The 14,526-nt window shown below is 43.3% G+C and overlaps 1 protein-coding gene across 1 annotated transcript in view; it reads right to left on the bottom strand.

Annotated features, from left to right (window-relative positions):
* arhgef28a (Rho guanine nucleotide exchange factor (GEF) 28a) overlaps positions 1-14,526 on the bottom strand; it is a 40,510-nt gene that overhangs the window by 24,087 nt on the left and 1,897 nt on the right. The window contains 9 exon segments of the mRNA XM_029444921.1: positions 1,817-1,889; positions 2,067-2,107; positions 3,973-4,039; positions 4,600-4,789; positions 4,944-5,133; positions 7,841-8,218; positions 8,306-8,399; positions 8,401-8,451; positions 13,832-13,886. Coding sequence (XP_029300781.1) covers positions 1,817-1,889; positions 2,067-2,107; positions 3,973-4,039; positions 4,600-4,789; positions 4,944-5,133; positions 7,841-8,218; positions 8,306-8,399; positions 8,401-8,451; positions 13,832-13,864 — 1,117 coding nt within the window. The 5' untranslated portion in view covers positions 13,865-13,886.

The raw sequence follows: 14,526 nt of genomic DNA, 5'->3' as shown, positions 1-14,526 counted from the left end.
TACAGTAACTATAGCTGTCAAATGTACACTGTGCAGTAAAAAGTGCAATATCTGCATCTGAAAAGTAGTGCAAAGCAGCATGAAGTGAAGTTAAAGCACCTCAAAGATGCAAGAGGAGTAAAGTAAATAAGTATAGTATCAGTACATTGTATGTACATGGTAATTCTGCGATAACAATGTGGAAAATTACAGCTCTTGACGAGAAGCCATTTTCATAGCTCTCTGTGCACTTTGATGTCTGGAGCGACCGTGCCTGCACTAATGTAAGGGATATCCTGAGCATCACAGAGGCATTTCCTCTCTGCTGCTCTCGCACAGTGAAGACATTAGCATGGAGCTCAAACATACGAGGCAGGCTCCTTGTATTTATCTTCTCTATACGTCTCCGTCTGCCCGCTTCCATTGTATCAGTGTGTGCAGCTTCACACACACACACACACAGACATAGAAGTCTCCTCTCTGTTTAATTCAAAAGGATGGTGACAGATTGAAGGAGCACCGGTCTCAGCTGGTAGACTAATTGTCACACCGGCAAGTTCCAACAATGTCAGCGAAAACCAGACGATCATTTGGACAGATCTGGAAAAAAACAATAACTCTGGATGACAACTACGGACCACAGTGACCTCCAGGCGCTGTCATCACAACAGAAATATTCAGCTCAGCAGTGAGTTTGATGACTTGAGCAACAGAGAAGAATCTGCAGTCCGCACTGGTCTCTCTCTCTCTCTCTCTCTCTCTCTCTCTCTCTCTCTCTCTCTCTCTCTCTCTCTCTCTCTCTCTCTCTCTCTCTCTCTCTCTCTCTCTCTCTCTCTCTCTCTCTCTCTCTCTCTCTCTCTCTCTCTCTCTCGAGTTCACAACAAACTTTTCATTCTTGCACAACAACACACAGGTAACCGTGGCAACACCGGAAAGATTCGAGCATCCTCCTCAAAGTCTTTACAAGCCAGCGCATGTTTGCGCTAGCTAAGCTTATTACAATCAATGTTTGAAGAGAACTCAAGGTTAATGCATGAGGCTCATCTAAAATGTCTGCTTTTGTAAACGTACGACATTGGAGCTTGTTAACACTCCCCCTCTCAATTCAAGTACAGAGCTCCACTGTCCGATCCGGGGAGTCGGGGGAGGGGATGGCAGGGCGACAGGCCAGACTGGGGGGGGGGGGGGGGGGGGGGAGGACATCTCCCGGCTCAGACGGAGTTTGAGTGGGACACGCCTGACCCCATTCCTGCCTTTGTCCTGGTGACAGGGCAGATTCCTGGACTCCCAGACTGAGTCATTGTGGAAGAGCCAACCTGCGCCGCCTGCAGCCAGACTCCAGGAGGATAATACCTCCATTTAATCAAACAGAAGTCATCATCAACCGTAGCGAGAAGCGAATGCCTGTCTGTGTCTGTCAAGCAGTTAGTGTATTGATTTCCTATGATTCAAAACAGAGCTCTGCATATTGTGCCAGCACTACAAGAGAAAGGCTTCCAGTCAGGGCTTCTCAAGCAGCTTATTAAGCATCGTTCCCACACCCTGCTGTTCAGCACAGCCACAAATATGTTGTTGTTGGTTTTTTTTTTTTATGAGTTACCCATTCATTATTTAAGCCACATGGAGCTCCTCGCTAATGCCGATGCAAAATACAAATATTTAACCAGAGGTTGATACATGACATACTAACACCTTCCTCCCAGGACGATTAGCAGCAGCACAACATCTTCTGGATAAAACAGAACCCGATAATATTCAAATGGAAACAGTTTCGATAAGTTGCTATTGTGTTTGCGAGAAGAGAAGAGAAAAGGAGAGGAGAGGAGAGAAGAGTTACCAGATAATGAGGATGGGTACTCGTCTTCATCGTCGTCGTCATCCAAGGAAAGAACAAGCTGTTCCTCAAACACCTTTAAACAAACCCACAGAGGAAGCATCGCTCTTAAGAAAAGGATTTTTTTTGTATTAAGTATTGTTTACTTGAAAACAACAGATATAAATCACAGTGCCATGAACTAAAGCTCTAAACATTTACAGCACATGACTCACATATATACATAAATATACATATCTGCACGTGTACTCACATTGTCTACCAGCGCGTGCGCTTCCACTCGGAGTTCCTTGCCTGTGCAAAATAAAAATATTTAGCCAGAAGTCGATGCATGACACGCTAACACTCTCCTCCCAAGAAGCATCGTGCAGATGGCACGACTTCAGGTCCTCTGGATGTGACTCGACTTTCCAGGAATGGAAAACTGGCCCATGAGATGTTGTGCTCATGCGAAGCAGCATGTCCAGATGAAGAGCACATACTCCCCACTGCGAGGTTGTTATTTCGAGAGGATTAATGGACGGCTGCTGAAGTCGGGACAGGGTTAAGGTCAATACTCAAGTACACTTCCTGCTTCCCTTCATGAGTCGATACGGCCATGTGCCATCTCTATGGTTACCATAAACAGTGAGCACAGGTTGAGTGAGAGCTGCTTAATGTGTGTGTGTGTGTGTGTGTGTGTGTGTGTGTGTGTGTGTGTGTGTGTGTGTGTGTGTGCGTGTGCGTGTGCGTGTGGAAGATCTGCAGCAGTGGGTAGTAAAGCGTTATATTTACTCCATCACACGTACGACAGAAATGTTTTATTTTCATAATCGATTAATTATTTAAACAAAAATGGCAGAGAAGTCTTTCAGCCTCTGCTTTTGGGTTTTGGACAACAAAGCAAATAATTTAAAGACATCACCTTGGAACTGAGACGGACATTTTATAGACCAAACAATTCATCTAGAAAAACATCGGCAGATGACTTGATGATGTAAATAATAGGTGCAGCACACACACACACACACACACACACACACACACACACACACACACACACACACACACACACACACACACACACGAGGATTTAGGAAGAGACACAAGCGTTTAAGAGATTTAACAGTGCTTAACATATTTAGTCATGTGTCTGGTAATTCAGTGATGTAATTAAGGAAGTTACTCACTACTTGAGTAGTTTATAGAAATATATTTTTACTCGTACTGCTTTACTTCTACTTGATTCAATATAATTATAAAGTAAGAATAGTTTTACTTCAGTACCATTGTTGTTTCCTCTACCCGCCCCTGAAGACCTGCATGTGGCTGAATGCCAGCCTGAACATGTTACCAATGGAAAGAACAAGCGTGTGAAAGGAGAGTGTGCCTTATATGGACGTCTTCTGAAAGTGTTTTCTTAGTGTCTTTAGGTTCTAAGTGATGGCTGTCTCACCATGCAAATGTTTGCTCAACTGAATCTGTGGCGGTTGGTTTTCCATCGTTGCACACAGACAGACAGCAAATATTACGAGCTTGTTTGTGCACGCAGAGACCACTGTGGCGGCAATACTAGTGCTGCAACTAATAATTACTCTTAACAACTAATCTGTCGATTGTGAAATAATCATTAAGTCTCCATACTGTATGAAAAGAGGAAAACAAAATGTCCTTCACAATCTCTCAGAGGAGACTTCTTCAAATGTGTTTTTATCCAACAATACAACAGTTCAGCGTAGAGAAGCTGCTTCATGTGTGTGTGTGTGTGTGTGTGTGTGTGTGTGTGTGTGTGTGTGTGTGTGTGTGTGTGTGTGTGTGTGTGTCTGGCTCTGTGTTGGACATTTGTTTTTCAGAGCTTCATGTTACACAGCTGGTACATCTATACGACAGCTAACGTGTGACACATGAGGGTGAACACAGACAATGCACGTACCTGGATTGAGCTCAACAAAGCCTCAGGTAGGAGTGTCACGGGTAAAACGACACCTGTTCACAACTTCTTACTTTCAATTTGGTTCTGATTCAATGTGCACTTGACGTAGCATTGCACTTTCATCTTGTGATACTGAGTCCCTGATAACCAAACAGCATCATCAAATGACTGCAGATAAGTCTGAAGGTAATACATGGCCCCTGTAAACAGGAAGTCAATACTTCATACATTTAATAAGTCACCTCACCTTTATCACTAGGTAGGAACTCTTTCTCTCTCTCGTCTTCCTCACTATCAGCTTTAAGCACATTGATCTGGAACAAACACAGATCTCATGTTAACACAGTCGCACAGTGAATTATACAAAGAAATCAAAACTGAAAGCAAACTAGAGACCATCTTGTGATGGGATCAACCAAAATCTGTCCACACACACACACACACACACACACACACACACACACACGGTAACACACAGACTCACAAGATGGCAATAATACCAGCAATACGAGTCGCGTCTCGTAGAGATCATGCAAGTTGCACAAGCTGCTATCACTGCATCCTGACCCGTCTGTCCTTTTCATGTCACCACCTTTTGCCCTCTGGTTTCCTAGCTGCAAGAACTGCAGTGTTGTGTTTACAGTTACTTGCTCAACTCTTATCAAAATGTGTGATTGCATATTAAAGGGTGTGGGAGTCAAGGGCCTTTTGTTTACACAAGCCTGAACCAAACCTGTGCAAATGGCCTTATCTCGACAACGACATTACATCACGCACAGAGACCCTTGGGAATATGCATCAGCCATGTCTGTCCTAGGTTATGCAGTAGGTAGGATTACAATAAGATCTTGTGTTCCCGATGGTTTGCTCTCACCCGTTTGAGGATGCTGTGGTCTCCCAGTTTGTCGCGGAGGGCCAGGATAGCGTCCTGAGGGCAGCTGCCGGATGTCTGCCGCACAGTCAGGGTCAGGGAGTCCGTACAGGGACAGAACCTCAGCATGCAGGAGCTGTCGGACCACACACACCACACACCTGGAACAGGGCCGACTGCAGGACCTGGAGGTCTGACGAGGAGAAAGAAAGATTACAGGAAGTGAATTTAAAGAAAGAAAGGAGCCTCCCCTATGAATCAGCTTTACCAGAAGCCTCCATTAGTCCTCATGTGATAAGAGATTATTTTACGTCAGTATTGGGAAACAGATACATATGTAGCCTTACGCTGCAAGCACTCTGAACATGGCATGCTGTCTGTCCTTCTGAGCCAGCTGGAGGGGGGTGTCTCCCTCCTGATTAGGTAAGGTCAGCGCCCTTTGACCTCTCGGTTGGTGGATTAAGAAACGGGAGAGATGGACCAAACCCAAACGCACTGCAAGGTGAAGGAGGGTTTCTCTGGGCTGAAGCTCAGCAGCTAGAGACAGAAGATGAGGAGAGAGACAATGTATACTGCTGTTTGAACTGAAGTTAATGGAAGAATCATGTTGAATTACATAAGATGTTTGGCAGTAATGTAAGGCTTTTGCTACGTGCAAAGTCCATAATAGATTAACAGATGATCAAGCTTTTGTTAAAGTAATTGTTCATGCAAAGAAAGGTCATGAAATGCTGTTTTCAGCCTCTCAAATATGGAGACTTCCTGCTTTTCTCTGTTTCATATGACATTAAACTGAACATTTTTCACTATTTTCTGACATTTTATAGACCAAACGATTAATCAAGAGAATGAGAAGAATCGTTAGTTTAGTCCTAATCCATATCAGTATCGGCTTTACTCTACACATGCTCTTTGAACTCTGTGCAGGTGTACGGATCATCCGCTACATATGCACGGAATGTATGACATTAATCAACCGTGCAGATGAAGGAATGAAGAACTCCGGGTCACGCAAGGCCTGCAGTATATCAATAATATTATTACCTAGAAAAACTGGATGTTCCACTGAGCCAACACCTGTTGAGTTAACAACAGTTTTTACCGTTTGCCACGTGTGCAGTAGAGTATGAGGGAGTATAAACAAAAGCATAAGGGTATATAAACAACCCTCGTTCACTCCGAGTGATGCTCCAACATTCCCTCTCCGTGCCGACGTCGTGCAGCAGCAGAGGGTGGCGACAGCTTCTGCTGATCACTGCTCAGCTCAAACCCTCCATATACACTCTTGTTGTTTTGTAAGCACAGGATGAAAGACCAGAGGAACTTTATCTTTGGGCCTTCCCTGTAAGTGTGGGTGAGCGCTGAAGGCTGCCATGGCGCAATCTTTCGAACGCAGAAACAATGTGCAGAATAATACAACTCCTATTTTCTCTTTTCCCTCCAATTTGTTGCCGCAGCTCCGAGATGAACTGGAACTCCCCGTCACCTCCACAATGGAGCCGTTAATTGTGACCCAGTTTCGAGCGACTGAGAGGAGTGAATACTGAACATGCTCTTCATGCAAAGTTCAACAAACAAGAATGTCATTGTCAAAGAAGACCAGTAAATAGTACACGGAGGGACTAGAGGCCTGCGGATACTTTGCATTTGCAGCTCGCCTGTGTTTTGCATGGGCATGTGCTGTTTTTTCTAAGCAAGCCATGAACACATACTGTGCTGCCGTCTAATGAGATGACACTCTATGACTGCATGCAGCCTTCAGTAACCCTGAAAAGGACTGGATGTGTTGAGGAATCCAGTCGGGAGTCATTTCCTTTCTCTTTGTGGGCTAAATACTGAAACTGTAAGAAGGCAATAAACTATCAGCTCAGAATACTTTTCAAGACCAGGACATGTCATCTGTTGAAATGCTCCCATGCTAAGTAAATAGTAATAGTTTAGCATGTGGCGAGTGTTTCACCCTCGTTTCTTTAAAAAAAACAACGAGGTGAGACTTCACTGAAACATCATAAATAACTAAATCTGAGGCCAGACGCCAGAAACCACTCCGACACAGCTGTGGTGTTAAAGAGTGGGAGTGCAGAGGAGGATTGTGGGAGTTGATTTAATAGACGCAGAGGTCTGCAAGACACCTCTAATCTGGCTGGAGAGGAATAATGGCAGTAATTGTCTTCTCTGGAGCACACCGGCCTCTGCCCGGCTGGTCCTGCACATCATGTGATGAAGAGTCAGATCTCACGTTGGGTTTAAAACCTACTGAACACCACTGCACTAATCATCTGTGTTCCTTAAAGGGTTAGTTCACACAAATTCTAAAAACACTTCTAGTGGCTTTAATGATATGATACATTGATTTTAATGTGCCCAGGTTTTGAGATATCTGTATTATAGGGATCTTTACTTTTACTTTTGTCAGATATATACAGTTTTTACTGTGCACTACATCTTAACTGTCTTTCACATATTACTTCACACATCAAGACCATTTTACATTTGATACATTGAGCTTATAATTAAATTCCTCTACTTCATAGCTAGATAAATTAGCTTGCTAGCTTAGTATCTTTATCGTATAACGAAGAGAGATAGATTTCTATCTGCAAAACCATTGATTCATTCAACCATTGGGTCATTTGAGGATGAGTGCAGGTGACTGATGCATGTGAGGATTAGGAGACATCAACACGTCTCTCCAGAGAGTGTCTCCTTTAATCTGGATATTCCACAGACCATAGTCTGTATGAAAATATCTCAAAACCTGGTCATAAGAGATCAACACTGTGACTATATATACACCATATGATACCTTTAGAGTGTTTCTGAACTTTGGTGAACCTGCCTTTAGGAACATCTCCAGGATGTGCATTCCAGCAACAAAACAAAAAAACTAGTTTGGAGGTTGAACAGTGAAGAGTCCTCATATCTGCTGAGCAGAGGGGAATCTCTAATATTTGACCCCTGTACAGGATCCAGGAAGTAGCAGGGCACAAACTAGGACGTGAGTGGATGAGGATTTGTGGCTAAACATCCTTAACTCTTCTGAAAGAGTGAAATAAATCCACATAGATATACTGTACCTCCTGCTGAAATGACTCAACACAATCTGCAGATACATCTGTTCTTCAGAAGTGTCAGAAAGCATCAATAACAGCAAGGATTGGAGCGGCTTCAAAATGACCTCTGGCAACAAGAAACCTACAAGATCGCAGCTCAAGACTTACACTCAGAGCTCCTATTTCATTACCTTCTCTCGGCTGACTGTCAGTGTTTTTCCACTGCTGAGGGTAATCCATGTTGGCCATAGCATGTGTGATATTGTCATCCATCTGCCTGAGACCGGCTTCATCAGCTGAACTTTGTCTGAGCCGTACATCCTCCTCATTGCTGTCTAACCCTGCAGCGCAGAACTCCTCGTCAGCTGCCTGCGCACACGTGGAAAACCTCTTCAGAACTCCTCGGTAGCTCTGGGGGCCGAGCTGGTCCCTGTTTGCGCTCAGGTACTCTGCTGCCTCCTGGGCAACGTCCCTGATGTATTCAAGAGATGCTTCACCTTCGCATGGCTCGACTCGGCCCTCTGCGTAAAAATAGGATGTGACGCAAACAACTTCCACAAGGGCATGGCCTGTGGGAGAGAAAATCATGATAAGAGCGGGTAAGGTCAAAGACAAGGAAAAGGGAGAAATCTGAGTGTTTTGACGGAAGGACATACCGGGAACTGTGAAGCTAAGGCTCAGCCCATCGTCTCCTCTTTTTGCTGCAGTCACATGTGTAAGGCTAGAGCCTCGTACAACAGCATAAAACTCATGCGTCTTCAGGAGCGCTGGCTTGTAACCTTACACGGGCCTCCACTTGTCCCTGAGATGAGAAAAAGAAAATCCATCCATTTAATTGCCTTTAAAAACACAACGTATAAAACTCACAAGGCTTTAAACACACAGCTTTTCTCTAGAGGGAAAACGTCTTTTCTTATCACCCTGCTGACACGACATGGAAAGCAGCGGGGAAAAGGAAGACAGAGAGACATCAGTCATTTTCTCACAATGGTGTCCACTTCACGATCCATCTTCATAATGAATCTGAACACTGCTTTGACCTGCATCACCCCAAAGCCCCCCCCACACACACACAAGTTACGTCCTCTAGAAAGATTTCGACGAACAACACAGACTTTCTCCCTCAGTGTTCTCACGTTACTCACTGCAGCCGACATGTTTCTGCAGCAACACAACATGCAGGAAGAGTGATTGTAGTGCATCTTAGTCCCTGACAAAGCAAAGTAAATGTTTTTGTCCTCAATATAAATATAGAGTACCAAACACAGAAACCACAACCTTTACTTCACCTACCCAGTATTAACCAGAGACTGACCTTTCCAAGAGGGTTAGCTCAGAGCGTATCGTTCGAGTTCAAGAGGGATCGCATACTTGGAGTTTCATGCATGTGAAATATCCTTATCTTTTGTTTTCTTCTGCTCCGCTCAGGGTTTTATCTTGTGATTTATGGGGCCATCCTTAATTTTATCCTTACTGTTAATATGTTAGGCTCAGGCATTCATTATGATACAATTTATTTTTAGGTCCTACAATCAGCCACGAAGCATTTCTTCTCAAGACACAAGCCTGCATTATGTGGTTTCTGAGTCTTAATTCTTGTAATATTTTAGAGGGCGAGCAGCTAAATACAGTTTATATTGTGTATAGATTAAATATAATCATCATTATCATTAAGCAAGACCAAGAGACTAAGAGCAGGGTGCTGGGCACGGCCCTGCTTTGAGCTAACGTCAGTGTGCGAACACACGATGCTTATATGCTGGTGTTTAGCAGGTAAAATGTCAACAATGTTTGGTGTGCTAACATGCTAACATTTGCACAACACAAAGCTAAAGCGCTGATGGGAATGTCATTCATTTAGCAGGTTTTGGTTATAAACCAGATAGTAAGCTGCCTGCACACAGATTGGACCTACATGCTTGTATTATTTCTCTGCATAACCTCATAAGAAGAGACCAGCTCAACCCTGACTAATTAATCAATATGGAAAGCATAAAGTCTATTTAGCCTGAGCCTTCAAACTGATATCAGCCTCACTTTTATTTGCTTTTCCCCAAAACTCTTGGAGCTTTCCACGGTTGCTACTTGAGTCCAGTCCAAAGTGTTTCAGGAGGTAGAACTTAAACTGCGCTCTCGTGTTCGCAGACTGTTGGTTTGGAATAATAGTAGAGGTCTGACTCAGGCTGAAGTTTCTCAGCTTGTTGCACTAAGTGGTTAGCTGCAGTATCACTACCAGCACTTAGCACACACTTAACACTTTAATGTTATCGCTGGTCGTTTTCCCCCCAAACTAAAAGATAAGCGTGTGGTTTCTGCAGCCTTCCTGATTTATTACAAGTCTAGCTAAGACAAAAGTCATTGTGTACATTATTAAAGTATAATTAATTGTATCAAAATGTGACAGGAAATATTTATGCTTTAACATTATTTGCCTATAATATTCTGAAATATTTCAGAATAACATCCATTCCCTATCTCTGATGTTATATTTCTTTGGGACGTTGTCCTCCAGCTATTAAAAATAAATTTCTAGGAAACACAGAAACATACGTGAACGGTTATCTTTTTGATTTTGTTTTCACTCCCCCACAGAGGCTGTAGTTCCCACTTGATTGTCCCAACAATCTGCAGCAGCCGCAGATAATATCGCTTCACACGGGAACAATTTGATCAGACAGAATTAGCTTGATCCAAACTGTGTCTCCTGCGCCTTGGGGAAGAGGAGAGAGGCTGGCGGGCGATAAGACGTCAGACTGATGTGATCTAAGGCCTTTTCTCGAGGGCTTTGTCATTACACAACCTGATCCAGTCACAATGAAATATTCAACACCTTGGAGTCTTACCTCAGGCCTCGTATATGGGCAGATCTCAGGTCAGGCGTAATGTGTTCATTACGGAACATGAGGAGATCACGTATGCAATAGGAGCTTGATATACATCTAAAAGGGGAGGGTCCACACACTGGGTAATAATAATCTTGTGAACATATATTTATTTGATGTCTTCTTCAGACAAATTCTCTGGTGTCTGGTGGTAATTCAATAAATATATGTTCTGTCCAGCTCCTCGTGTTTATTGTGTGGTAATCTTTTTTGCATATTACCTTAATATGACATAATACCTGGTGCATATTGATATTTATTTCCACGAGAACTCTTATAACCTCCTCATGTTGTTGTCCATTCAGTGCGGAAAAACAACATTGGATCTGCTGCCTGTCGTCTCCAGGAAACCAGCAGTCATCAGCTTTAGAGCTCTTTGCTATGATCTCCTGAGTGCAACACGTAGGTGACGTCAGGGGAGCGAGATCACTGCAACAACAAAAACAGCTCCGATAACAGTCGCTTCTCTCAGTGACGTCAGCGGGAGCAGTCAGGTTTTTTTTAGCTTTACATATTAACTATTTTTTCACAGTATAGTATGTCACTTTAGAATCTGACATTTTGAGTCTATTGAAAAATGAAGTGTCCCCAAGTCCTCCCACAGTCACTATAAATCATTATAACTTTGGCTTTGATCAAAACCAACAGAGAGCCGAGAAAGACGCCGAGTTCCACATGCTCAATCAATTTCATAAACATTCAGACACGTTAACACATGAGCCAAAGCCTTTTTCAAGAATGCTTCAAAGTGAAAATATTTGAAATATTTCACACACTGACACAAAGACTACGTACATCTGAGCTAAAAGAAACTCAGTGGAGCAGAAGCTCATTGGAGCCTTGAGGGTGACAGCTAGAACTGTACAGCCGCCTTTTCTCAGACTCAGCTGAGACACATACCTCCGATTTAATCTGCTGTGCAAATGAGATACTAATAACTAGTCTCCGTGATAGAAAATGCTGTCAGTAAAGCTGCCGTGGTGCCGCATACATTTCATTTCAAAGAAGAGAGCTGCCAAGTTCCTTTTGACATGATAATACCACAAAGTACATGGATTGTGTGCTAAATGTTTTACTGACATAAATCATTCATTAAGACTATTTTAGGTCTGCAATAGGCGTGTGAGAAAACTGAGAGCATGTCTATTGTTTCACCTGAAAGAGACTGGTTTATCGAATGTCCAACAAATGACAGGCAGGGTGAGGTTTTGTTTGTTCGACATGTGAAAAGCATGGCAAACACAATCACCACAGCACTTAAGGGCAAACAAAATCCTAAACCATGACACGGAGATACCCGCTAGCTCAAAGAGCACTGCGATAACTGTCACTATCACACCATGCGGGAAATTGAACAAACATGGTACAATAAGGATATAGCTAATCGATCTCCATTTGTGATGGTGCAGTTTTGCTGTGCTGAGGATAACAGCTGCTGTGAAGAAACAAGATTACGCCATGCTAGGAGCTCTTTGAGACAGTATTTAAGGGTGATTTAAGCTAAATGCTAATGCTAACATGCTGACGATAACAGTGCTAACATGCTTATGTTTAGGTGCAATGTTTACTATGGTTGTAAATATATTTGTTTAGTGTGTTAGCATGCTAACATTAGCTAATTAGCACTAAACAGTAGGCTACAGTTGAGGTCATTCCTTTTGCAGTACACAGTAATGGAAACATTTAAATGTTGACTTGAAATTTGGAGGATCACAAAAAAAGTTATTAGAACTTGGGGAACATAAAGGTCTGTACATTTCATATATTTCCATAAGGAGTTTTCAGAATGAGGGAAACCCTTGATGTAGCGCTAGATAAACAAAGTTAATTCATCCTCAAGAGACCATGAATGTTTGCACAAAATGTCAAGTCTATCCAGCCGATACTTAGTAGGTATTTCATATCCGGAAATGTCTTGTGGTGGTGGCACTGGAGGAAAAGTCAGGAGATTACTGAAATCAGTAGGAATCATCCTCCGGGGAACATAATTGCCTGTGCAAAATGCCATGATAATCCATGGAGTTGGTATTTCACCAAAAATAGTTCCGTACTGCTAGAAGTGGATTAGTGTTGTCGTATATTTCTCTCTCACATCAGATGTGGACTTCCTGCTGTACAGCAACATGAGAACACAGTCTTCTTGCACAGGGATCCATTTTACTCACACATACTCACTCGGACGAACAAAAACACTGCACTGGAGCTCAATAAAACACTTTCTGCCTGCAACTCAATGCAACCATTTATCCATTGATCTGGCCGAACAGTGTCTGCTCTGGGCCTGACACTGTGTTGCATGTATGGAAGGTGCACCATAACACTTTACTAAGGGTGTTACAATAACAGCTTTTATAGCACAGCATTGTGCATTGGCTCGCCTACACAAAGCCTTGCATTGAAATCTGGATCTCGTTCAGCAGTGAGAGTTGCTCCTGTTGAGCTATGACCTTCGAGGGCGGAGACACCACTTCCTCCTAATGGAGAGGTGTACGTGAAAGTGGTGGAGCCCGTTATGAATCACATGCCTGGGTTTTCAGACCGGTCCTCAATCAGCCTCTATGAGCGAGGGGAAGGAAAAGGTTTTGAGCGAGCCCCCACCCCACCCCTCCACACCCTCCCCCTCTGAAACTGGTGACACAGCAAAACAAGCAGACACTCTGCTTACCAGAAATCTGGCAACGCTTCAGTGAGTGGCCCACCCAGGCTTCCGCACACATAGGAGAATAAGGGCGAGAGAGGGACAGAGAGAGAGAGAGAGATGGCGGATATGGAGGATTGAGGAGGAAAAGGAAGACAGATGGAAGAAATGAAAGTAGCTCAGAGAAACAGAGTTCTATTATGTCAAACAATATATCAAGGACACCTGCACACTCCAACATGCCTCCAAATGGAAAATGTGTATTTATTTAATTTTTCACCGGTCGTTGCACTCCTTACAGGAGAAAAAAGAAATGGGTAAATTCTCCCGTGTTCGCTGTGGAAGCCATGCTTTCAGAGGGCCTTGTCATTTCATGAGCAGGCTGTGTTAGGCCTGGCATCCCCGGGGACTGAAACCCTCCTGGCTTGGGTTTCACCTGCGACACAAGGCTTGCCAGCCAACCAATGCACAGAGGGAGAGTCAACACAGAGAGAGGGCAAAGGGAGGCTGGAGGGAAAAACTAGAGTGCTCTAATTCTGGAAAGAAAACATAGAATTGGGTCTATATATGGGACACTGCTACTCAGAGTTCATGTATTCACCCAAACATATCCAAATAGACCCCTCTACTCGACCCCCAACACGTCAGACTGGAGCACTTACATACAGAGGCACCTCTCTTCTGTTCACCTCCATTTTCTCTCCATCCACCAGATGCCTAGGGAGGGAATAGTCACGTTACTACGATGTCAGGGTAATAACAAACACAGCTTTGCAACCTTTATCATCACATGGCTTTCATTGATATTGTTTATAATTCATTTAGAATACAGTTTCTTGTTTCGAATAGCCAGAAACAAGAGGAAACATGTATGCAGCAGCAAGTGAACGGAGATGATCACGTGACATTTTATCATGGTTTTATGCGACTGAGAAAACCACCTGTATGGGAGAAGCTAAGACTCTTCAGGCAGGACGCAGCAGTGGAGGAAAGAGTAACTGTATCATCAGCACACACCAGATCCGCTGAGACTTCACTCTCAGCTGTGAATAGTGCATGACTTCAAAGCTGCACAGTGGTATCAGCTCTGCAGGCTGCACTTTGTCTAGACACTTACTTGCATGAGCTGGTGCCACTCAGACAAGCCATAACCGTTTTAATTCTGCGGATTATATTTGTTTGTCCTGTAGTGAGTTTCTGCCAAATAATTATCTTTCAGGTCCCAATAAGATGAGCTAATTATTATTATTTCCACTGTCAACTAATCTAACTTTTCTCGATTAATCATTTGGTGCATGACGGTCTTTAAATGTGTCAATCAACTAATCATCTCCAACCATGTTGACACTTCCTGTAC

Source organism: Cottoperca gobio, chromosome 12, assembly GCF_900634415.1.
Source record: "Cottoperca gobio chromosome 12, fCotGob3.1, whole genome shotgun sequence".
Lineage (NCBI taxonomy): Eukaryota > Metazoa > Chordata > Actinopteri > Perciformes > Bovichtidae > Cottoperca > Cottoperca gobio.
This window is presented reverse-complemented; position numbering and strand designations above follow the sequence as displayed.